The following is a 25646-nucleotide window of genomic DNA, read 5'->3' as shown; positions in this document are numbered from 1 at the left end:
TCTCTCTCATTCTTTCTTTCTCTTTCTCTCTCTCTCTCTCTCTCTCTCTCTCTCTCTCTCTCTCTCTCTCTCTCTGTCTCTTTCTTTCTCTCTCTCCCTCTGTCTCTCTCTCTCTCTCTCTCTCTCTCTCTCTCTCTCTCTCTCTCTCTCTCTCTCTCTCTCTCTCTCTCTCTCTCTCTCTCTCTGTCTCTTTCTTTCTCTCTCTCTCTCTCTCTGTCTCTCTCTCTCTCTCTCTCTCTCTCTCTCTCTCTCTCTCTCTCTCTCTCTCTCTCTCTCTCTCTTTATTATGCAACCATCTAAATGTGATTTTTAGCAGTGGATTCTTATGTTGAGTAGGGTATAAGCATATTATTTTGTTCTCAAATACAACAACTGTTAAAATTAACTGTCAAGTACGATCATTCTGGGATTATTGGGTTATTTAAAAAAGCTATTTCTAAAACCATGAAAGCCAACCAATGCAATTGACCCTAATCTACTGTTTCACTGTTAAAACTACTGTTTATCAGAAACACTTTGGCTTTACTAAAAGCTGTTTAAATGATGATGCACTCAGGAAAAGAAGGCAACACAATTAAAATACAAATTTTGACCTATAGGCTGAGAAATATATTACACGTGACAGAAAGAAATGAGAAAAAATAACACTAATTCATTCTAGCTACTGTATCCACCCAAAAATTTGTGTTTTGGCTTTCCATGTACACGAACGTATATTTCCTTTCACGTCAAACACTCATCCCATGTACCTGAACTGCCAAAGAATTAATCTTTGATCTGTTTTTGAACCAGCTGACCCCCAACCCTTGACCTTTAACCATTGACCCAACACAGGATTCTACAAGCTCTCCTGTACAGTTGAGTTGGACCTATCCTCTGCTGCTGCCGCCTCCACCAGTGGAACCTTCTCCTTGATGGGCGAGGCAGGAAGTGTTACGCTGATACTAGTGGGAGGAGCTCCCACAGAGGTGGCAGGGGGCAGGGTGGCCCCGCCAAACTCACGGGCGATCTCGTCAAAGGTCTTGCCCTTGGTCTCTGGGACTTTGATGAAGGTGAAGATGAAGAAGAAGATCAGTAAGATCATGAAGATGATAAAGACGTAAGGCCCACACAGCTCCTACAGAATTACAAACAAAGAGATAGAAAAATAGTGGAAGTCAGTAATTAACCTAATTAGTCAGCTTATGATCAATAAAAATTTTGACCTAAGTGGAAGTTAGGATTCGTCCCTAATGGGAAACCAAGAGAAACCTCTCGCACCTCCAGTTTGGGGAAGCTGATTCCCACCAGGAAATTGGCGGTCCAGTTGCAGCAGCCGGCCACTGCTATGGCGGCAGGCCGCGGACCCTGGGAGAAGAGCTCCGCCACTATGAACCATGGGATAGGACCAGGCCCCATCTCAAACATGGCCACGAACAGAAACACTGCCCCAATGCTCAGGTAGCTCAGAGACGAGTAGCCCTTCTACTCAAACAGAGAGAGGCAGAGAGAAGGAATAAAGAAAGAAAGATGGAGGGAAGAGAGGGAAGGAGGGAAGGAGAGAGGAAGGGAAGGAGGGAGGGAGATGGAGATATTCATCAATAATAGCAATGAATTAATGTATTAATGACATATCTGTTATGTTGAGTGACAACCAATAGAAACTGACACCCACCAACAGGAGGGCAATAGTCATGAGCAGGGCACTGACGGCCATTCCGGCCAATCCGACGAGATGCAAAGTCCTTCGTCCCGCCCTCTCGACCAGGAAGAGCTGACAAAGACAGAGAATGGAGTTACCGTACCGTAAACATACATCACAGAAACACAAAAACCAGAATAAATGCAGCATGTTTTACTTACAGATACCACAGTGAAGACAGTGTTAACAGCTCCTGCTCCAATAGTGGCGTAAATGGGTTGGGTGACACCGGCTGACTCAAAGATACCAGTTGAATAGTAGAACACCTGAACAGGGTTGGTGGAATAAGATTAGGTTCTTAATTTTTTTTGTTCACCTTTATTTAACCAGGTAGGCTAGTTGAGAACAAGTTCTCATTTACAACTGCGACCTGGCCAAGATAAAGCATAGCAGTGTGAACAGACAACAACACAGAGTTACACATGGAGTAAACAATAAACAAGTCAATAACACAGTAGAAAAAAAGAAAAAAAGAGTCTATATACATTGTGTGCAAAAGGCATGAGGAGGTAGGCGAATAATTACAATTTTGCATATTAACACTGGGGTGATAAATGATCAGATGGTCATGTGCAGGTAGAGATACTGGTGTGCAAAAGAGCAGAAAAGTAAATAAATAAAAACAGTATGGGGATGAGGAAGGTAAATTGGGTGGGCTATTTACCAATGGACTATGTACAGCTGCAGCGATCGGTTAGCTGCTCAGATAGCAGATGTTTGAAGTTGGTGAAGGAGATAAAAGTCTCCAACTTCAGTGATTTTTGCAATTTATTCTAGTCACAGGCAGCAGAGAACTGGAAGGGATGATCAGTGAGATACACTTGCTGGAGTGCGTGCTACGGGTGGGTGTTGCCATCGTGACCAGTGAACTGAGATAAGGCGGAGCTTTACCTAGCATGGACTTGTAGATGACCTGGAGCCAGTGGGTCTGGCGGCGAATATGTAGCGAGGGCCAGCCGACTAGAGCATACAGGTCGCAGTGGTGGGTGGTATAAGGTGCTTTAGTAACAAAACGGATGGCACTGTGATAAACTGCATCCAGTTTGCTGAGTAGAGTATTGGAAGCTATTTTGTGGATGACATCGCCGAAGTCGAGGATCGGTAGGATAGTCAGTTTTACTAGGGTAAGTTTGGCGGCGTGAGTGAAGGAGGCTTTGTTGCGGAATAGAAAGCCGACTCTAGATCTGCAACAAGGCTACAATCTATGAATAGGAAGCCACATCAAAGTGGTATTTTTATCAGACTGTAAAACGTACGTCCATTAAATAATGTTTAATCCATCGAATAATCCAAACAAATCTCCCAAACATGCAATGATTGAGAGTATAAGGCATGTTGAATGCAGTTGTTATTCAACTATTCAACTTTGCATAGGCTGGGTCGCCTTCATAAGGGCAGACCGTAGCATATCTTTTATTATTGGATACATTCAGATAGTACCTTCCAGTCGCTGTCTTTTTTCTTCAGTTTCGTGCCTAGTGAATGCGTAACCCTGTATTGTTAAGCTGTCCTCTGAGATATCCTTGGTGACATTTCAACTATTCAGAATGTGTTTGCACTGTGGCCTCCTGGGAGTCATAGTTCACTCACAGCATTGATTCCGGAGAGCTGCTGGGAGAGGTGGAGCATGACGGCGATGAGGAGCGGCTGCCGATAGGCTGCGGTACGGAACAGCTCAGGGATGGTCACCTTCTTCTCCATGGCCATCTTGGAACTCTCCTCCTTCATCTCCTGCATGTCTTTACTCACGTCGTCGGAGCCACGCAGACGCACCAGGGCTGGGGTGAGAGTGAGAGAGGCAGATAAGTTATACTTTAATGTGAAGGACATACAAGTTGTAAAAAGAGAGGATGTATTTGTAAAATCGTTAGGTAATGACAGTATGTTAAAGAAAATATTGAAATACTTTAGGTGCATAAAACTTTCTTTGTTTTGAATGAAGTAAGAAATGTAGCGCAAAGCATCTTTAAAGGCCCGGCGTGATCAAAAATGTGATTTTCCTGTGTTTTATTTATATTTCCACACTATGAGGTTGGAATAATACTGTGACATTATGAAAATTATTCATATTTATGTTTATAACCCCCTCGTTCCTCCCAATTTGTAGTTATGTTCTTGTCTCATCACTGCAACTCGCCAACGGGCTTGGGAGAGGTGAAGGTCAAGTCGAGTCATGTGTTCTTAACACACTGCACGCTAACCCGGAAACAAGTCGCACCAATGTGTTGGAGGAAACAATGTTCAACTGACGACTGAGGTCAGCCTGCAGGCACTCAGCCCACCACAAGGAGTCACTAGAGCGCAATGAGCCAAGGAAATCCCCCCGCCAAACCCTCTAATTTTGCCCCGCTCTATGGGGCTCTCATTCACGGAAGGCTGTAACACAGCCAGGAATCGAACCCGAGGCTGTAGTGTCGCCTCAGGACTGCAAAGCGGTGCCTTAGGCTACAGCACCACTCAGGAGGCCCCTAAATTGTGAAATTATAATAATGCCCTTTTAGCATAAGAGCTGTTTGAAAAGACCTCCTGAAATTTCAGCCTGTTTTGGTGGGATAGAGTTTTGGCCTGCCTGGTGACATCACCAGGCGGTAAAATGAGTTAATAGACCAATAAGAGAGTTTCAAACCTCGATGACAATAACAGCTCATTTTCAGTTTTTTCTTCCGTACTCAGACCACTCCAAGACAGTCCTTGCAAAATTATTGCTTGAAAGAATTGCTCTTTGCCAAGAGGCTAATTTGTTTATTTTTGACCAGTTTCATTTAAAACAATCACAGTAAGACACTTAATTGTCAGACAAGAATGATTTGATAACGAGATAAGAACTGCATTGGACCTTTAAAAACACTAGTTGAGTACATTTTCTAGCAGACTAGCCAGTTGTTTGTTCAGTAGCTGTCCATGGTCCTGCCAGTTCTTTCATTACGGTACCCATCACATAAAAGACTGACCAAAACATATGTTCCCTTTTTTATTATCTTATTCACCAAAGCAGTGTGTTTGAAACAAAACAGTGTAAAGGAGCTTAGGAGATGCACTCAGGTGACCCCCGACAGTGTGAAATACTGTCGGGACCGATTTCAAAACCTGCTGTTGGCCTAAGCTGTGCGTCAGTCAAGGACTCTTTTCTTGGCTCAACAAGCTTCCGTCTCTCCTGGCCTGTCTAAGCCTGTCACTGCATGCGTTAAATTCATGCCCAGTCAGAGGAAGGGCATTAATGCCACAGGCCTATGTTTGGCATGCACAATTCACATTCAATCGTATTTAACAGACACTGCATGACCAAAAGTATGTAGTTTTCATGAACAGGGTGGTGTATCTAATAGACTGACCATTGAGTGTATGTTTTATTGTGACATGTTGGTGTTAGCGTCTTTGTACCACTCGCCAAATGACTACATTATTTCACCTCAAATAGACACAATACCAGGTATCAAGCTAAACAATAGGAGTGTTAAATGAAGCGCTTCCATTTATCTTCCTGACCATCCAGAGTAAATGATTGCATTTGGAGCGTAGCTATAGAATTACTAGAATGTGCAAAGCCCCCTCAAACCTCAACAATTTGATGGTTTCTATGGTTTGGAGCACCCACCTTTGCGGGCCAGCTCCTCCTTGTTCTGGTTGATGAGGAGGAAGCGAGGGCTCTCGGGACAGAAGGGCAGCAGGATACACTGCAGCACGGCCGGGACGACCGTCAGAGCCAGTAGCAGAGGCCACAACTTGTCCGACCCCAGCAGAGACTCCAAGCCAAAGATCTACAACACAGAGAGGTTTAGATATGATTCACTTTACTACCAGGAATGTGTAATTCACAGCACCACAGCTTACATGCAAACATCAATGGGATATACTGTACATTGATGGGATGGGAAGCACTGATGGGTTATACACCACAGTTGATAGTATTAAACAATACAATAATCCATTGGTGGTATGGAATGGATGAGGCAGTTCTATAAAGGGATTCAAATGGAAAATGTTTCATGACAGTGTGCTGGAGAAAATGAAGGGGAGGAATATTACTAATTGTGTTCTTAGAGCAAGAAGTAGTCGCCTATTAAAAAATAATTTAGCACTCATTAAATAATTACAATAATTAGCATATAATTCGACAAAGACATTACTCCAATGTTAAGAGGCAAGGGTGCGTGATCAGAAATGGGAATGTCTGCCGGTTACAACTTAATCATATAAGCAGTGGTGTAGTGGAGAGTAAACGCAAGTAAACTTAGTTTAGCAGGAGCCTTTACCCACCTTTTGCAGCAAAATGCATTGAATGTCATGTTTTGTCATATATTGTCTTGTCCTTGTGCTTTCCCTTCTGTTCGTTTCCCCCTGCTGGTCTTATTAGGTTCGTTCCCTTTTTCTATCCCTCTCTCTCCCCCTCCCTCTCTCTCTTCTCTCTATCGTTCCGTTCCTGCTCCCAGCTGTTCCTCATTCTCCTAACTCACTCATTTACTCTTTTCACACCTGTCCCCTATTTTGCCCTCTGATTAGAGCCCTATTTCTCCCCTTGTTTTCCGCTTCTGTCCTTGTCGGATCCTTGTATTATGTTCGCAGTTCTGTGTCCTTGTCTCGCCCTGTCGTGTTTTGTCTCCTTCAGATGCTGCGTGTGAGCAGGTGTCTTAGTCTGCTACGGTCGGTGCCTTCCCGAAGCAACCTGCAGTCAATGGTCGAGTCTCCAGTCTGTCCTCGTTACTACGAGTGGATTTAAGTTTTTTCCTGTTTTGTTTTCTTCTTGATTTTTCCAGGATTATTACTTTTGTCATATACTGGAATAAAGACTCTGTTTTCGTTAAGTCGCTTTTGGGTCCTCATTCACCAGCATAACAGAAGGATCCGACCAAGAATGGACCCAGCGACTACGGATTCTTGTAACACTGCCGTCGAGATCCAGGGAGCAATGCTCGGCAGACACGAGCAGGAATTGTCTGCTGCTCGTCATGCCGTTGAGACCCTGGCCGCGCAGGTTTCCGACCTCTCAGGACAGTTTCAGAGTCTTCGTCTCGTGCCACCAGCTACTTCCTGGTCTTCCGAGTCTTCGGAACCTAGGGTTAATAACCCACCATGTTACGCTGGGCAGCCCACTGAGTGCCGCTCCTTTCTCACCCAGTGTGATATTGTGTTCTCTCTCCAACCCAACACATACTCAAGAGAGAGAGCTCGGATTGCTTACGTCATTTCACTCCTTACTGGTCGGGCTCGAGAGTGGGGCACAGCTATCTGGGAGGCAAGGGCTGAGTGTTCTAACAATTACCTGAACTTTAAAGAGGAGATGATACGGGTTTTTGATCGTTCAGTTTTTGGTAGGGAGGCTTCTAGGGCCCTGGCTTCCCTATGTCAAGGTGATCGATCCATAACGGATTACTCTATAGAGTTTCGCACTCTTGCTGCCTCTAGTGACTGGAACGAGCCGGCACTGCTCGCTCGTTTTCGGGAGGGACTCCACGCTGAGGTTAAGGATGAGATTCTCTCCCGGGAGGTTCCTTCCAGTGTGGACTCTTTGATTGCACTCGCCATCCGCATAGAACGATGGGTAGATCTTCGTCACCGAGCTCGTGGAAGAGAGCTCGCGTTAACGGTGATCCCCCTCTCCGCATCGCAACCATCTCCTCCCTCCGGCTCTGAGACTGAGCCCATGCAGCTGGGAGGTATTCGCATCTCGATTAAGGAGAGGGAACGGAGGATTACCAACCGTCTTTGCCTCTATTGCAGTTCTGCTGGACATTTTGTCAATTCATGTCCAGTAAAAGCCAGAGCTCATCAGTAAGCGGAGGGCTACTGGTGAGCGCTACTACTCAGGTCTCTCCATCAAGATCCTGTACTACCATGTCGGTCCATCTACGCTGGACCGGTTCGGCTGCTTCATGCAGTGCCTTAATTGACTCTGGGGCTGAGGGTTGTTTTATGGACGAAGCATGGGCTCGGAAACATGACATTCCTCTCAGACAGTTAGGGAAGCCCACGCCCATGTTCGCCTTAGATGGTAGTCTTCTTCCCAGTATCAGATATGAGACACTACCTTTAACCCTCACAGTATCTGGTAACCACAGTGAGACCATTTCCTTTTTGATTTTTCGTTCACCTTTTACACCTGTTGTTTTGGGTCATCCCTGGCTAGTATGTCATAATCCTTCTATTAATTGGTCTAGTAATTCTATCCTATCCTGGAACGTTTCTTGTCATGTGAAGTGTTTAATGTCTGCTATCCCTCCTGTTTCTTCTGTCCCCTCTTCTCAGGAGGAACCTGGTGATTTGACAGGAGTGCCGGAGGAATATCATGATCTGCGCACGGTCTTCAGTCGGTCCAGAGCCAACTCCCTTCCTCCTCACCGGTCGTATGATTGTAGTATTGATCTCCTTCCGGGGACCACTCCCCCTCGGGGTAGACTATACTCTCTGTCGGCTCCCGAACGTAAGGCTCTCGAGGATTATTTGTCTGTTTCTCTCGACGCCGGCACCGTAGTGCCTTCTTCCTCTCCCGCCGGAGCGGGGTTTTTTTTTTGTTAAGAAGAAGGACGGTACTCTGCGCCCCTGCGTGGATTATCGAGGGCTGAATGACATAACGGTTAAGAATCGTCATCCACTTCCCCTTATGTCGTCAGCCTTCGAGATTCTGCAGGGAGCCAGGTTCTTTACTAAGTTGGACCTTCGTAACGCTTACCATCTCGTGCGCATCAGAGAGGGGGACGAGTGGAAAACGGCGTTTAACACTCCGTTAGGGCATTTTGAGTACCGGGTTCTGCCGTTCGGTCTCGCTAATGCTCCAGCTGTTTTTCAGGCATTAGTTAATGATGTACTGAGAGACATGCTGAGCATCTTTGTTTTTGTCTACCTTGACGATATCCTGATTTTTTCACCGTCACTCGAGATTCATGTTCAGCACGTTCGACGTGTACTTCAACGCCTTTTAGAGAATTGTCTCTACGTGAAGGCTGAGAAGTGCGCCTTTCATGTCTCCTCTGTCACATTTCTCGGTTCTGTTATTTCCGCTGAAGGCATTCAGATGGATCCCGCTAAAGTCCAGGCTGTCAGTGATTGGACCGTTCCAAGGTCACGTGTCGAGTTGCAGCGCTTTCTAGGTTTCGCTAATTTCTATCGGCGTTTCATTCGTAATTTCGGTCAAGTTGCTGCCCCTCTCACAGCTCTTACTTCTGTCAAGACGTGCTTTAAGTGGTCCGGTTCCGCCCAGGGAGCTTTTGATCTCCTCAAGAAGCGTTTTACGTCCGCTCCTATCCTTGTTACTCCTGACGTCACTAAACAATTCATTGTCGAGGTTGACGCTTCAGAGGTGGGCGTGGGAGCCATTCTATCCCAGCGCTTCCAGTCTGACGATAAGGTCCATCCTTGCGCTTATTTTTTTCATTGCCTGTCGCCATCGGAACGCAACTATGATGTGGGTAACCGCGAACTGCTCGCCATCCGCTTAGCCCTAGGCGAATGGCGACAGTGGTTGGAGGGGGCGACCGTTCCTTTTGTCGTTTGGACTGACCATAAGAACCTTGAGTACATCCGTTCTGCCAAACGACTTAATGCACGTCAAGCTCGTTGGGCGTTGTTTTTCGCTCGTTTCGAGTTCGTGATTTCTTATCGCCCAGGTAATAAGAACACCAAGCCTGATGCCTTATCTCGTCTCTTTAGTTCTTCTGTGGCTTCTACCGATCCCGAGGGGATACTTCCTGATGGGCGTGTTGTCGGGTTGACTGTCTGGGGAATTGAGAGACAGGTTAAGCAAGCACTCACTCACACTGCGTCGCCGCGTGCTTGTCCTAGTAACCTTCTTTTCGTTCCTGTTTCTACTCGTCTGGCTGTTCTTCAGTGGGCTCACTCTGCCAAGTTAGCTGGCCACCCCGGCGTTCGGGGTACACTTGCATCTATTCGCCAGCGGTTTTGGTGGCCTACTCAGGAGCGTGACACGCGCCGTTTCGTGGCTGCTTGTTCGGACTGCGCGCAGACTAAGTCAGGTAACTCTCCTCCTGCCGGTCGTCTCAGACCGCTTCCCATTCCTTCTCGACCATGGTCTCACATCGCCTTAGACTTCATTACCGGTCTGCCTTCGTCTGTGGGGAAGACTGTGATTCTTACGGTTGTCGATAGGTTCTCTAAGGCGGCACATTTCATTCCCCTCGCTAAGCTTCCTTCCGCTAAGGAGACGGCACAAATCATCATTGAGAATGTGTTCAGAATTCATGGCCTCCCGTTAGACGCCGTTTCAGACAGAGGTCCGCCATTCACGTCACAGTTTTGGAGGGAATTCTGTCGTTTGATTGGTGCTTCCATCAGTCTCTCTTCCGGTTTTCATCCTCAGTCTAACGGTCAAGCAGAAAGGGCCAATCAGACGATTGGTCGCATATTACGCAGCCTTTCTTTTAGAAACCCTGCGTCTTGGGCAGAACAGCTCCCCTGGGCAGAATACGCTCACAACTCGCTTCCTTCGTCTGCTACCGGGCTATCTCCGTTTCAGAGTAGTCTGGGGTACCAGCCTCCTCTGTTCTCGTCCCAGGTCGCCGAGTCCAGCGTTCCCTCCGCTCAGGCGTTTGTCCAACGTTGTGAGCGCACTTGGAGGAGGGTGAGGTCTGCACTTTGCCGTTACAGGGCGCAGACTGTGAGAGCCGCCAATAAACGTAGGATTAAGAGTCCTAGGTATTGTCGCGGCCAGAGAGTGTGGCTTTCCACTCGTAACCTTCCCCTTACGACAGCTTCTCGCAAGTTGACTCCGCGGTTCATTGGTCCGTTCCGTGTCTCCCAGGTCGTCAATCCTGTCGCTGTGCGACTGCTTCTTCCGCGACATCTTCGTCGGGTCCACCCTGTCTTCCATGTCTCCTGTGTCAAGCCCTTTCTTCGCGCCCCCGTTCGTCTTCCCTCCCCCCCCCGTCCTTGTCGAGGGCGCACCCATTTACAAAGTACGAAGGATCATGGACATGCGTTCTCGGGGACGTGGTCACCAGTACTTAGTGGATTGGGAGGGTTACGGTCCTGAGGAGAGGAGTTGGGTTCCATCTCGGGACGTGCTGGACCGTTCGCTGATTGATGATTTCCTCCGTTGCCGCCAGGGTTCCTCCTCGAGTGCGCCAGGAGGCGCTCGGTGAGTGGGGGGGTACTGTCATGTTTTGTCATATATTGTCTTGTCCTTGTGCTTTCCCTTCTGTTCGTTTCCCCCTGCTGGTCTTATTAGGTTCGTTCCCTTTTTCTATCCCTCTCTCTCCCCCTCCCTCTCTCTCTTCTCTCTATCGTTCCGTTCCTGCTCTCAGCTGTTCCTCATTCTCCTAACTCACTCATTTACTCTTTTCACACCTGTCCCCTATTTTGCCCTCTGATTAGAGCCCTATTTCTCCCCTTGTTTTCCGCTTCTGTCCTTGTCGGATCCTTGTATGATGTTCGCAGTTCTGTGTCCTTGTCTCGCCCTGTCGTGTTTTGTCTCCTTCAGATGCTGCGTGTGAGCAGGTGTCTTAGTCTGCTACGGTCGGTGCCTTCCCGAAGCAACCTGCAGTCAATGGTCGAGTCTCCAGTCTGTCCTCGTTACTACGAGTGGATTTAAGTTTTTTCCTGTTTTGTTTTCTTCTTGATTTTTCCAGGATTATTACTTTTGTCATATACTGGAATAAAGACTCTGTTTTCGTTAAGTCGCTTTTGGGTCCTCATTCACCAGCATAACATTGAAAGTATAGGGTCCGTAACTTTATTTTCGCTATTGGCGATCAGCGTTTACCCACCAAATCTTTTACCACTACATCACTGCATATATGAATACTCCCAATACGCACATAAAACATAATATTCTATATATGGGGACTTTATTCCCAGAATCACAAGTAAACAGATGGTACGGTAATGTACAAGACTATTCCTAAGTTAATGGGCAGAAATCAAGATGGCTGCCATCAAGGACTGACCTGAGCCACGAGGATGCCAATAACCACGCCCAGCTGGTGCAAGGTGCCGAAAGCACCCCGTAGAGGGGTGGGGGACAGCTCCCCCACGTACATGGGCGTAAGGCCGGTGAAGAGGCCGCAGAAGAGGCCGATGACGAGGCGTCCGGCGATGACCATCTCGTACGAGGAGCAGAGGGTGGAGAAACCCATGAGGAGGCCTCCAATCACAGCCAGGATGTTGACCAGGAACATGGACAATTTCCTTTATCCCAATACCCCGAGAAACGCACACACACACACACACACACACACACACACACACACACACACACACACACACACACACACACACACACACACACACACACACACACACACACACACACACACACACACACACACACACACACACACACACACAGGTTTAGGGTTAAGAGACAACATGTAGATTAAGAGACAGATAGAGAGAGAGGTTAAGAGGGAGGGAGAGTGAGATGCAGAGGATAGTAGTGGGAGAAGGAAACGGAGGAATAGTTTAAGGACATTTTTTTGCAGCGATTCCAATCACACTCCAGTAACTCCTTGGAGACTCATTGGTTCTGACAGCTTAGCAGAGGTAGATACAGAAATAGAGAGTGACGAAATTCACTCCTAAGGACAACATTCCCAATACTTTTAATAAACCTTATTGACAGCTGATTGTTGTACCATCGACATTGTGTGGGTAGCTGATAAATAGTTGTGTCTTTTAAAACCAGTGCAGATGACTGACAATCCACTAGCAATGCTATTCTAAGTATCCCGACTCAAATAACATTACATTGTGTGAAGGTGCAGTGGTCTTTAATCTACATGTCAACGTTTTTGCTTTTTGCTTTGACAACTGCACTTGCTGCCCTGTTCGGAAATGTTAACATTAGAAAACAAACGATAGTCAGTGAAAAACGACACCGGGGTGAAATAGGTGAATACTGGGTGACCCCCTCACCTCCCAAATCTGTCTGCCATCACTCCGACGCTGAAGGAGCCCACCATGCCGCCCACGCTAAAGACGGCCACCGAAAAGCTCCACACAATGGTGCACGTTCCTGGTTTGATGGGCTCGCCATACCTCTCCATCCACGTGTTGTTGAAGAAAGCCCGCAGTTTCTAAACAGGCCAGGGGGAGGAAGAGAGAGGGAGAGAAAAGCAGAGGGAGAGAGAGAGAGAGAATGATTAGAGATAAAGCGTTATCAAGACACTATCTCTTGATTTACCGCTTGATGAAGCGCAGTGTAATAGTGCAATATCCCCAGGCACGATGGAAAGTGATTAAACATAACGTAAACATAACGTACAGTTTAACAAAACCAAAGCACATGCTTTCACTGCTATAAGAAAACACAAAATAAACCTACAAACCTGTTCCGGTGCATTAATGACCCCTGTGTTGTAGCCAAACTGCAGCGAGCCAATGACTGCAGTGGCCAGAGAGAAAAGGAGGTATCCCGTCACCTGCTTTTTCTGTTAGAGACAGAATGGGGATAGTGTGTGTTATCAGGGGTTTATGCGCATGACATTCGGATCAAGGAGCCCCTACAGTGTAAAACTAAAACTCTGTCAGAGGCATTAATACTGTTGTAAATGCACTATCTGGAAATGACATCATACAGTTAAAGGTTAAGCTATTATAATGGCTCTGGCCGGGTGTCATGTCATCTGCAGCCTACATGACTTCATACATCATTAGCTCACTGAGGTAAAACCTAAACCTCCCGAAGTCTCAGACAAGTTTACACATGTTTCCTGAACCACCTTTATTCTTCTCTCGACCTGTACCATCACGGAATATTTCATTATTTATTCAATATTTTGCAGGATGAAATCTCTTGTGTCCAAATGAAAAAAAGGAGAAAAAAATGTATACTTAGTAGCAAGAATAATATGTCAACTATTGTCTAATAATAATAACCATGAAATAACAACAATACAAATGTATATTGACAACATCAAAAAGTTGTTGTACAACTACTAATAGGCTTACAACTAATACAAACTACTGCAAAAACGAATAATACAACTAAGTACAGTGCCTTGCGAAAGTATTCGGCCCCCTTGAACTTTGGGACCTTTTGCCACATTTCAGGCTTCAAACATAAAGATATAAAACTGTATTTTTTTGTGAAGAATCAACAACAAGTGGGACACAATCATGAAGTGGAAAGACATTTATTGGATATTTCAAACTTTTTTAACACTTCAAAAACTGAAAAATTGGGCGTGCAAAATTATTCAGCCCCCTTAAGTTAATACTTTGTACATTTACATTTAAGTCATTTAGCAGACGCTCTTATCCAGAGCGACTTACAAGGAGCGCCACCTTTTGCTGCGATTACAGCTGTAAGTAGCTTGGGGTATGTCTCTATCAGTTTTGCACATCGAGAGAATTTTTCCCCATTCCTCCTTGCAAAACAGCTCGAGCTCAGTGAGGTTGGATGGAGAGCATTTGTGAACAGCAGTTTTCAGTTCTTTCCACAGATTCAGGTCTGGACTTTGACTTGGCCATTCTAACACCTGGATATGTTTATTTTTGAACCATTCCATTGTAGATTTTGCTTTATGTTTTGGATCATTGTCTTGTTGGAAGACAAATCTCCGTCCCAGTCTCAGGTCTTTTGCAGACTCCATCAGGTTTTCTTCCAGAATGGTCCTGTATTTGGCTCCATCCATCTTCCCATCAATTTTAACCATCTTCCCTGTCCCTGCTGAATAAAAGCAGGCCCAAACCATGATGCTGCCACCACCATGTTTGAAAGTGGGGATGTTGTGTTCAAGGTGATGAGCTGTGTTGCTTTTACGCCAAACATAACGTTTTGCATTGTTGCCAAAAAGTTCAATTTTGGTTTCATCTGACCAGAGCACCTTCTTCCACATGTTTGGTGTGTCTCCCAGGTGGCTTGTGGCAAACTTTAAACAACACTTTTTATGGATATCTTTAAGAAATGGCTTTCTTCTTGCCACTCTTCCATAAAGGCCAGATTTGATATAAGACTGATTGTTGTCCTATGGACAGAGTCTCCCACCTCAGCTGTAGATCTCTGCAGTTCATCCAGAGTGATCATGGGCCTCTTGGCTGCATCTCTGATCAGTCTTCTCCTTGTATGAGCTGAAAGTTTAGAGGGACGGCCAGGTCTTGGTAGATTTGCAGTGGTCTGATACTCCTTCCATTTCAATATTATCGCTTGCACAGTGCTCCTTGGAATGTTTAAAGCTTGGGAAATCTTTTTGTATCCAAATCCGGCTTTAAACTTCTTCACAACAGTATCCCGGACCTGGCTGGTATGTTCCTTGTTCTTCATGATGCTCTCTGCGCTTTTAACAGACCTCTGAGACTATCACAGTGCGGGTGCATTCATACGGAGACTTGATTACACACAGGTGGATTGTATTTATCATCATTAGTCATTTAGGTCAACATTGGATTATTCAGAGATCCTCACTGAACTTCTGGAGAGAGTTTGCTGCACTAAAAGTAAAGGGGCTGAATAATTTTGCACGCCCAATTTTTCAGTTTTTGATTTGTTAAAAAAGTTTGAAATATCCAATAAATGTTGTTCCACTTCATGATTGTGTCCCACTTGTTGTTGATTATTCACAAAAAAATACAGTTTTATATCTTTATGTTTGAAGCCTGAAATGTGGCAAAAGGTCGCAAAGTTCAAGGGGGCCGAATACTTTCGCAAGGCACTGTACCTATAATACATACATACAGACAGTTATATACAACATTTACAAATATCTTCACATGGTGATGTTTTTATTAGTTAAAAACGCAAACAGATTGGATCTTAACGTTTGAAAAAGAACTTTCTTAAATTCCCTGTGGGATTTTAATGCCCTGATTTCTATAGGTAACTTATTTCAGTCAGTTGGGCCTCTGTATCTGAAAGATCTTACTCCAACCTCAGGATGTACCCTTGGAATTTGTAATTGCTGCTGTTGTCGAAAGGAGTAGTGCGAGTCCTGTAAAGTTATGTGTTCCTATACAGGGACATTTAAGTTGATGCATGTAACAAATAAAGTGGTACCAGTGCAGTTGTCTTCTGTTTGTGAGTGTTGGTTGTGTTGGTCTTGGTTGTGTTTTGCGAGATAATGACACCAGAGTCTAGGATAGGAATCAGCAGTTGGGTTAATTAAGGTCTTGGTTGTGTTTTGATAGATAATGTCACCAGAGTCTAGGATAGGAATCAGCAGTTGGGTTAACTAAGGTCTTTCTAATGGATACAGGAAATCACGCTTATAGTTCATTGTTTTTCCAATGAAATCAATATGCTTTCAAAAAAATAATTCAGATATTTCAACACTTTCAAGCATTGTTCCATGACTTTTTAAATTGTCAGCTGTGGAGTTTATTCTTTGCTGTGTACCAAACAGCATGATATAGGACTTTGTTTGATTTAAAATCAAATTATTTGCAAGAAACCATTTTTGTAAAGTGGTAAAAATCATTCTGGAGAGTTGCTCAATACTGATCCTTGAGGTACACCTATACTGAGTACAAGAAGTTGTGATTTGTGTCCTATGAAAACACATTATTTTATGTTGCTATATTTTATATTGCTAAGATACACATGGAACCAGTTTAGTGATCTGTTAGTGTAACCAATGTTTAAAAGTTTTCCTGGTGAAATAGAAGGATTGCCTAAATCAAATGCTTTTGTAAAATCAATAAAGATGGCAACAGTTCGTTTGCCTTGGTCAGATGAAGAATTGATATCATTGGTAAGTTTCACTAATTCTGTCATAGTAGAATGGTTGGGTCTAAAGCCAGATTGAAGGGTGAAATTGGGAATATATTAAATGCTCAAATATTTTTGCTATTGAACAGATATTACTGATATAGGTCTATAGTTATTTGGGTCTAAGGAGTTTCCACCTTTATGAAGAGGGCTCACCCGGGGACATTTCTATACAAAAGGTCTTTCACCACACTTTTTCTCCATCCCTAGCAAACACAGCTGATTAATCAAATTGCATTCTAAACTGAAGATCTTGATTGGGTGATTATTGGAGTCAGGTGTGTTCACTGGGGCTGCAGCAAAACTGTGACACCAACCAGGCCCTGGAGGACTGGAGTTGCCCACCCCTGTTAGAGTATACATTATAACATTAGCAGACCACTCTATAGCCTTATGCATGTACATGAGGGTACATGCTGGATACCAAAATGCAGGCCATTTACATTTGACTGTGTTCTTAAATTACCCTGTAGCCAGTTCTCGAATGAAACTCCTTGAAGGCCACATACATAAATCAGGTCACTGGGTCTTTTCTCCTGAATCCAGTAACATAGAACACTATGCAGAGACACTGCTGAGAAGACATATTGTTAGAGGTTATCTGATACTGGACTGGCCATGCCTCACGGATTAGGTGCCCTTTGGTCGACCTATATAGCTTGTGGTTGAAGAGGTGTTGAGAGAAGAAATGTGAGGGACTAGTGTAGGAAATGTTAAGGCCCCAAATGTTGGTTGTAAATTGCCTTGTGAATACAATTAAATAATAAGATAGCAAATGTGTCACACCCTGATCTGTTTCACCTGTCTTTGTGATTGTCTCCACTCCACCATCTCCAGGTGTCACCCACCTTCCCCATTATCCCCTGTTTATTTATACTTGTGTTCTCTGTCGGACTGTTGCCAGTTCGTCTTGTTTGTTCGAGTCAACCAGCGTTTTGTGTCTTACTTCCTGCTTTTTCTAGTCTCTCTTTTATTGCCCTCCTGGTTTCGACACTTGCTTGTCCTGACTCTGAGCCCGCCTGCCTGACCACTCAGCCTATCCCTGACCCTGAGCCTGCCTGCCGACCTGTACCACTGCCCCCCCCCTCTGGATTACCGACCTCTGCCTTACACTGAGCTTGCCTGCCATCCGGTACAGTTGCCCGACCTCTGGTTTTCTGACCCCTGCCTGTCTTGACCTGTCTATTGCCTGCCCCTGTTGGAACATTAAATGATTGTTTATTTGACATGGTCTGCATCTAGGTCTTCGTGTCATACCTGATAGTACTAACTGGCCATGATTGACCCAGCAGACCCGGGCCGGCTGTGCAACGCCATCTACTCCCAAGGAGCCTCCATTGGTAGGCACGAGGAGTTGCTTCGAGGGCTTATGGAGGGTGTCCAAACATTGGCTGGTTGCCATGACCAGGTGTTGGACATGCTGCGGGAGCAATTCCGCAGGTTGGCTGGGGGGCAGCCTGCCACGGTGGTAACTCCACCCCCCCTCAGTAACTCGGCGGTTAGCAGGGCCGCCCCACCGGCCACTCCTCCTTCCCGGGAGCCTCCTGGCTCCAGCGACACAACCAACTCATCAACTGGTCTATAGGTGCCATCATGGGCTGCAGTCTGTTCTGTCACGCCAATTTTCTGAATTTGGCGCAACCTGCCCAGGGACGTCTTCCTGGGTCCTTGGAGGTGGTTCCGGATCTCTCCACCATTCCCGCGGAGTACCAGGATCTCCGGGAGGTGTTCAGCAAGTCCCAATCTACTTCCCTTCTGCCGCACCACACCGATGACTGCGGGATTGACCTTCTCCCTAGCACCACGACGCCCTGGGGGCACCGGTACTCACTGTCGGGAGCTACATTGGGGATTCAATAGCTACTGGATTTATCCATCCCGCCTCTTCCCCCGCTGGCGCAGGGTTGTTCTTCATGGAGAAGAAGGACAAAACCCTGCGCCCTTGATTTGACTACCGGGGACTCAATGACATCACTGTTAAGAACCGTTATCTGCTACCACTCATTTCCTCAGCCTTTGAGCCTCTCCAGAGGGCCACTGTGTTCTCCAAGCTGGATCTACGTAATGCCTACCACTTGGTGCGGATACGAGAGGGGGATGAGTGGAAGACCACCTTCAACACGGCCAGCGGCCACTACAAATATCTGGTCATGGCCTTTGGCCTCACCAACGACCCTGCCGTGTTCCAGGCTCTGGTGAATGACGTTCTCCACCACATACTGAACCGATTCGTCTTCATCTAAATTGATGACGTCCTCGTCTTCTCCCACTCCCCCCAAGAACACGTGCTCCATGTCCAGCGCCTTCTGGAGCACTAGTTGTTCGTTAAGGTGGAAAAGTGCGAGTTCCATCGCTCCACCATTCCCTTTCTGGGCTACATCATCTCTGCTGGGAGCGTCAAGATGGATCCAGAGAAGATGAAAGCAGTGGTGGATTGGCCCCAGCCTACGTCCAGCATGCAGCTGCAATGCTTCCTGGGATTCGCCAACTTCTATCTCCACTTTATCCGGGGTTACAGCAGCCTGGCCTCCCCCTGTCTAACCTCACCTCTACCGAGGTTCCGTTCACGTGGACCATGGCCTCTGACCGGGCGTTCCGGGACCTTAAACATCACTTCACCACCGCTCCGATCCTGTTTCATCCGAACCCTTCCTGTCAGTTCGTGGTGGAGGCAGATGCTTCGGATTTTGGAGTGGGAGCGGTTCTGTCCCAACGTTGTGCATTAGCTCACTGAGGTAAAGCCTAAACCTCCCGAAGTCTCAGACAAGTTTACACATGTTTCCTGAACCACCTTTGTTCTTCTCTCGACCTGTACCATCACGGAATATTTCATTATTTATCGTCATAACTTCCTTCTATTAATTGGGTCAAATCATATATTTATTTTGCAGGATGAAATCTCTTGTGTCCAAATAAAAAAACTGAGAAAAAAATGTATACATAGTAGCAAGAATAATATGTCAACTATTGTCTAATAATAATAACCATGAAATAACAACAATACAAATGTATATTGACAACATCAAAAAGTTGTTGTACAACTACTAATAGGCTTACAACAAATACAAACTACTGCAAAAACTACTAATACAACTAAGTAACTATAATACATACATACAGACAGGTATATACAATATTTACAAATATCTTCACATAGTGATGTTTTTATTATTTAAAAACGCAAACAGATTGATCTTAACGTTTGAAAAATAAGTTTCTTAAATTACCTGTGAGATTTTAATGCCCTGATTCAATCAGGTAAATTATTTCAGTCAGTTGGGCCTTTGTATCTGAAAGATCTTACTCCAACCTCATCCGAATCCTTCCTGTCAGTTCGTGGTGGAGGCAGACGCTTCGGATTTTGGAGTGGGAGCGGTTCTGTCCCAACGTTGTGCCATGGACCTTAAGATGTATTTCTGCGCCTTCTTCCCCCACCGCCTCACTGCCACGGAGAGGAATTACAATGTGGGGAATCGGAAGCATCTCGCGGTGAAGATGGCATTGGAGGAATGGAGGCACTGGCTCCAAGGGGTGGAGCATCCGTTCATTGTGTGGACCGACCACAAAAACCTGGAGTATCTCCGCACCTCCAAGCGCCTCGACTCCAGGCAGGCAAGATGGGCCCCGCTGTTTACCCGGTTCAACCTTTCCCTCTCCTACCGGCCGGGGTCCAAGAACGTCAGGCCAGATGCCCTGTCTTGCCGCTATAACCCTACGGCTACCACCCTGGAGCCCGAGACCATTCTTCCCACCTAGTGCCTGGCGACGGCACTCAGCTTGGGTATCGGGAAACAGGTGCGGGAGGCGCAGCGGTCCCAGCCGAACCCTGGAGGGGGGGTCAGATAACCGGATGTTTGTGCCTGACATTGTCTGCTCCGCGGTCCTGGGCCCATTCCTCCTGGCTTGCCTGCCACCCAGGCTCCCGATGAACCTTGGTGTTTGTGCGATGACGCTTTTGGTGGCCCACTATTGTTCCTGACCTCTGCGCATTCGTTGCCACTTGCACTGTGTGTGCTCAGAACAAGACTCCTTGGCAAGCTACGGCTGGCTTACTCCAACCTCTGCCTGTCCCTCACCGTCCCTGGTCCCACATATCCCTGGATTTAGTCACGGGTCTCCCCCCGTCTGAGGGCAACACAACCATCCTGACAGTGGGTGACCGGTTTTACAAGGCTGCCCACTTCATTTCTCTCCCCAAACTACCCTTGGCCAAGGAGACGGCCCTGCTCATGGTGCAGCACGTATTCCAGTTCTCGTCCCGGTTCTGGAAGGCGTTCTGCACCCTCATTGGGTCGTCGGCCAGGCTGTCCTCTGAGTTCAATGGGCAGTCGGAGCGAGCCAACTAGAACCTTGAGACAACTCTACGCTGCCTGATCTCTGCCAACCCCAACACCTGGAGCCAGAAGCTTGTGTGGGAAGAATACACACTCATCACCCTTGTCTGATCTGCCACAGGCTGATCGCCCTTTGAATGTTCACTGGGGTAGCAGCCCCCGCTCTTCTCCGAGCAGGAGGAAGAGCTCGGCACACCTTCTGCCCAGATGTTTGTCCGTAGCTGTCGTCATCGGACCCTGGCTCCTTGGTATCGTCTCTGGCAGAAGGTATGGCTATCCACCCAGGATCTGCCCCTCTGGGTGGAATCCCACAAACTCTACCCCCGGTTTATTGGCCCGTTTCCCATCTCTAAAATTATTAGTCCCTCTGCTGTTCATCTTCTGCTGCCCTGTACTCTTCGTATACACCCTACCTTTCATGTGTCCCGAGTTAAACCTATTTCTCACAGCCCTTTGTCTTCCCTTCATACCTGATCAAATGTTCTTGGCATCAGTATAATTTATTTGATCGTTACATCACCTTACATCTAACTACAGTTGAATGATGCAATTCTGGTCCACTAAACACTGCCTTTCCATATCTTCTCCTAATCACCATTTGTCAGATTTCCAAACCTATTTGAACGGTATATATTTGCTGTGTTTGTATCTCTCTGTTTTGATGGGAAGGTCTCGCGAAGTGATGGTGGCTCCATTAAATAGTGGAACTGTTTTCACAAAAGCCATACAAATCTATAACGAACATCCCAATGAAAAACAGGAACTGAAGTAGGCTGGGATGTATCACAAGACAAAGCGCGTGTCCACAAAACGTACACTAGGAGAGTCTGTGGTATTTTAACACACTCTAAACAAACAGGAGCAATACACTATAGCCCCCACCATACCCGCCCTCCCTCTCTTCCCTCCCCCTATCACTCTGTTTATATACTGAAGTGCACCTTTCACCACTCCCCATCTCTCTTCTTCTCTTACCCTAATCCCCCTCGCTGCCTGTCAAGTCACAATTACTCAGTAGAAACAAGCAGCCATGAGATGCATTCAAAACAGTGAACTAATCTGTAAAATTATCTTCGTTAGTATAATAATTTGATCAATATTGAATGCGTCATTTGAAAAGAACACCCACATCATGAAATAAGATTAGAGTTGAGAGACTTTTAAAATAAGACTGTGGTAAAAGAGCTCTTCAAATGCTGGGTGTTCATTCCACGATTACACACCGTCATACCTCAGTTATGTTTACAATGCAACTCTGTGCTAGTAGCCTAGAGATAGGGTTGTTTGCAAACACTCAGATAGAAATAAGCATGCTACAGGGTTGTAGTCCGTTTTCAGAGTCACAGAAGTGGAACTTATCCATCTGATCTGAGTGAGCTGAACACTGATTCTGTCTCAGGGCTTCATCTCTCTGTGTCTCTTTTTATTCCCCTCCCTTTCTGTCTAATGATATAATACACTACTTCTTCCACAGCCCCCTCCCAGACTGCATCTCGTTCACCCTCCCTGTTTCTAAGAATGCACACATGGCTTCTTCCATAGCCCCCTTTATCCAAGAGAATCTGTCTCTTCCTCATTGTCATAACAACTGCCTGGAGGTGACAGTTAAATTGGCACTTGCTAAAATAGACCAAAAACACAGAGCGATAAAACATGTCATTGCTGCTCCTTGCACCAATGGATTGTTGGAGGGGAAATAACTCTCTCTCTCTCTCTCTCTCTCTCTCTCTCTCTCTCTCTCTCTCTCTCTCTCTCTCTCTCTCTCTCTCTCTCTCTCTCTCTCTCTCTCTCTCGCAACTGAATAAAATGACATCATATTTGCATTATAGGAAAGGCATAACAAAACAAAAAAAGGCTATTTCTGGACCCTATAATTCATAGAACAGTAAACTGTCCAATTATATCACTGGTTCGCTCATGGAAACTCAGCATAGAACATGAGGATGACTCACTGATATACAGCATCAGACAGTACAACACCCACCACTATGAAGTGGGTTTTGAACAGTCACATGACATTCTGACTGCATGCAACAGAATTGGAAATAATTTGGTGGATTGTACTCATAAAAAGGTTAAGGGACCTTTTGAGGGGTCACACATTGTATGGTCAAAGTATAGTATAGCTGAGTAGTGCATGGTCAGCATATAATAACAGCAGCATAGGCTACTACTATGTCCACAGTATTATATTAGGTAGCAGCACCTACCTCTTCCTCCACCATCTTCAGTGCGATATTCAATAACAAAAAGCAGCTCTTGATAAGAAGTTGACAAACAGGACAGGAGGACAAGAGAAAAGATCTTCAGGTAGAAAAGGCTTGCGGAACCGCCCAGTCTTCAAAGCTGCAGCCTCAAAAAATAAGGAACTGATTCGTCGCTGTCCTTGGTGCTGAAACCGATCACAAGTAGAAAAACAACGTTGCCCTGCTGCTTTTACGAATTGATCTCAAGTAGCCCTAAAATAACATTGGTTTATCATTTCATATCAGACTAGCTTACTTTATAACATCTGCATAGATAGCAATGTATTCAATCGTTTACGATTCCATTCAATTAGTTTATTTTATGTCCAGTTGTTAGGCTACATTGTTACAATGCGTAAAAGACAATAATGAATCCGATAGCAGCAAACAACATACTTCGCTTAAAAAATCACTACTCTAATGAAATGCAAAAAAGAGACGTCAAATGGAACCATTACCACACGATGCCGGGTTCCTTCTTAACCGGCAAACAAGCACTACACTTGACCAACTATCAATCCTTCATACGGACGATTTGTCAGCAATGCCCTACATATGTTATATAATAGCATAAATCAAGCAATTTGCGCAATTCACCTGTCGTGACCAGACGTGCTATTCCTCTCTCACCCTTAACGATTCCACTGGCACCAATGCGGTACTGTAAAAACAGCCTCTTGAAAATGTCTACGTTTTTCGTTTCCTATAGCTCAGGTTCGTGGGGTGGATGCGCGACAATCCGCACGTTCCCCTTTCGACAATAGCCCAGCTTCCATCAACCTATGAAAAACGAGATGCTCTCTGCGTAACCAACCTCCTTTCTGATTTATCCGTGACTCTCTATTTTGCATCCGCATCTCGTGACAGCTATGCCGTCATGGGCAAAGGCGTGATTCTCCTATTATGGTGGTGATGGTGAACCAGCGTTGTTTTAGTTGTTGGGGATGTAGCGGTCCCCGGGTAGAACCAGTGGATTCAGTGTCCTCCCCATGATGCTCTGCGAAGTCGACCTTGAGAGTGATCAGCTGATGTATGCTGCTGCGGCTACCCGTGTACCAAAGCAACGCATCACGCGTCCGTCACCGAACGCGACACCGATCCATCCATCTGGATGCGCTTTCGTGCGACCCATTCCTCCCATCTAATATTTGTATAAATGGATGAAGTTGTAACATAGGCCAGTTCGACAATAAGGTTTATAGGTATATGCTGAATAAATTGACTCCCGTGTCTTGTTCTCAAGCAGAATTTGTAAGAGCCAGTGAGACTGAAACGAAATAACTGTGTTGGGTATCACATCACATGGCTGTCAGAAATCTCGTGACCCAGTGTGAGAATAATAACAGAGTATCCCATGCCTCGGGGTTATTCAGTCAACATGTACAAGCAGAATGAAACAAATATTGCTCATAAATATTTACATTGTTAACTTGTAGGCTTTGTTCCCAAATAAAGAGCAAAGCTCTTAGTAATTATTCAGACCATAGGCCTAGTAAAGCATTCGTTGTCCATTCTTTGAGATCAAAATAAATGCTCCCTTACACAGTGCCCCATTATTCTCAATATAAAAGGCCTACAATATTTTGGCCAATACAGGCCCAAAATACGTTTGACATGTGTGTTGGAGTAACATGGTAACCCCCCTTCAGCGCCCCTCAACAAACAAATAAAAGCACCATTCTGCACTAACTGTCATTTTTATTCAGACATTTGGAACAACACAAATAAATAATTAGAACAATTAGAACTATATAAATATTGAAACATATACAAAAATAAGACTCATAAATATCAAAAAGAAGTAACAAAGACAAATAGAAACACATTTGTGTTGATTTGGCACTCGAGCATCAATACATTACCCGTCCCCCAACACTGTCAACCAAGAGTCAATACATTACCCGTCCCCCAACACTGTCAACCAAGAGTCAATACATTACCCGTCCCCCAACACTGTCAACCAAGAGTCAATACATTACCCGTCCCCCAACACTGTCAACCAAGAGTCAATACATTACCCGTCCCCCAACACTGTCAACCAAGAGTCAATACATTACCCGTCCCCCAACACTGTCAACCAAGAGTCAATACATTACCCATCCCTCAACACTGTCAACCAAGAGTCAATACATTACCTGTCCCCCAACACTGTCAACCAAGAGTCAATACATTACCCGTCCCCCAACACTGTCAACCAAGAGTCAATACATTACCCGTCCCCCAACACTGTCAACCAAGAGTCAATACATTACCCGTCCCCCAACACTGTCAACCAAGAGTCAATACATTACCCGTCCCCCAACACTGTCAACCAAGAGTCAATACATTACCCAAGAGTCAATACATTCCCCCAACACTGTCAACCAAGAGTCAATACATTACCCGTCCCCCAACACTGTCAACCAAGAGTCAATACATTACCCCTCCCCCAACACTGTCAACCAAGAGTCAATACATTACCCCTCCCCCAACACTGTCAACCAAGAGTCAATACATTACCCGTCCCCCAACACTGTCAACCAAGAGTCAATACATTACCCGTCCCCCAACAGTGTCAACCAAGAGTCAATACATTACCCGTCCCCCAACACTGTCAACCAAGAGTCAATACATTACCCGTCCCCCAACACTGTCAACCAAGAGTCAATACATTACCCGTCCCCCAACACTGTCAACCAAGAGTCAATACATTACCCGTCCCCCAACACTGTCAACCAAGAGTCAATACTAAA

At 45.6% G+C, this 25646-nt stretch overlaps 1 protein-coding gene across 1 annotated transcript; it reads right to left on the bottom strand.

Annotated features, from left to right (window-relative positions):
• Positions 1–220: 220 nt before the first annotated feature.
• LOC124012670 (solute carrier family 2, facilitated glucose transporter member 1-like) lies at positions 221–23950 on the bottom strand. Its single transcript, XM_046326536.1, has 11 exons — positions 23512–23950; positions 22879–23060; positions 12958–13059; positions 12545–12705; positions 11578–11818; positions 5277–5439; positions 3272–3459; positions 1843–1947; positions 1655–1753; positions 1261–1464; positions 221–1117 (listed from the first exon to the last, which is right to left on the bottom strand). Exons 2-11 carry the CDS (start codon positions 22891–22893, stop codon positions 839–841), a joined length of 1557 nt encoding a protein of 518 aa, XP_046182492.1. The 5' UTR covers positions 22894–23060; positions 23512–23950; the 3' UTR covers positions 221–838.
• Positions 23951–25646: the final 1696 nt, after the last annotated feature.

This window comes from Oncorhynchus gorbuscha, linkage group LG24 (genome assembly GCF_021184085.1).
Source record: "Oncorhynchus gorbuscha isolate QuinsamMale2020 ecotype Even-year linkage group LG24, OgorEven_v1.0, whole genome shotgun sequence".
Classification (NCBI taxonomy): Eukaryota; Metazoa; Chordata; class Actinopteri; order Salmoniformes; family Salmonidae; genus Oncorhynchus; species Oncorhynchus gorbuscha.
This window is presented reverse-complemented; position numbering and strand designations above follow the sequence as displayed.

Coding starts and splice junctions, on each gene's coding strand:
- LOC124012670 (XM_046326536.1), bottom strand. Junction 12,706..12,957: donor TCATTAATGCACCGGAACAG/GTTTGTAGGTTT, acceptor TGGCCTGTTTAG/AAACTGCGGGCTTTCTTCAA. Junction 3,460..5,276: donor GGAGGAGCTGGCCCGCAAAG/GTGGGTGCTCCA, acceptor CTCTCACCCCAG/CCCTGGTGCGTCTGCGTGGC.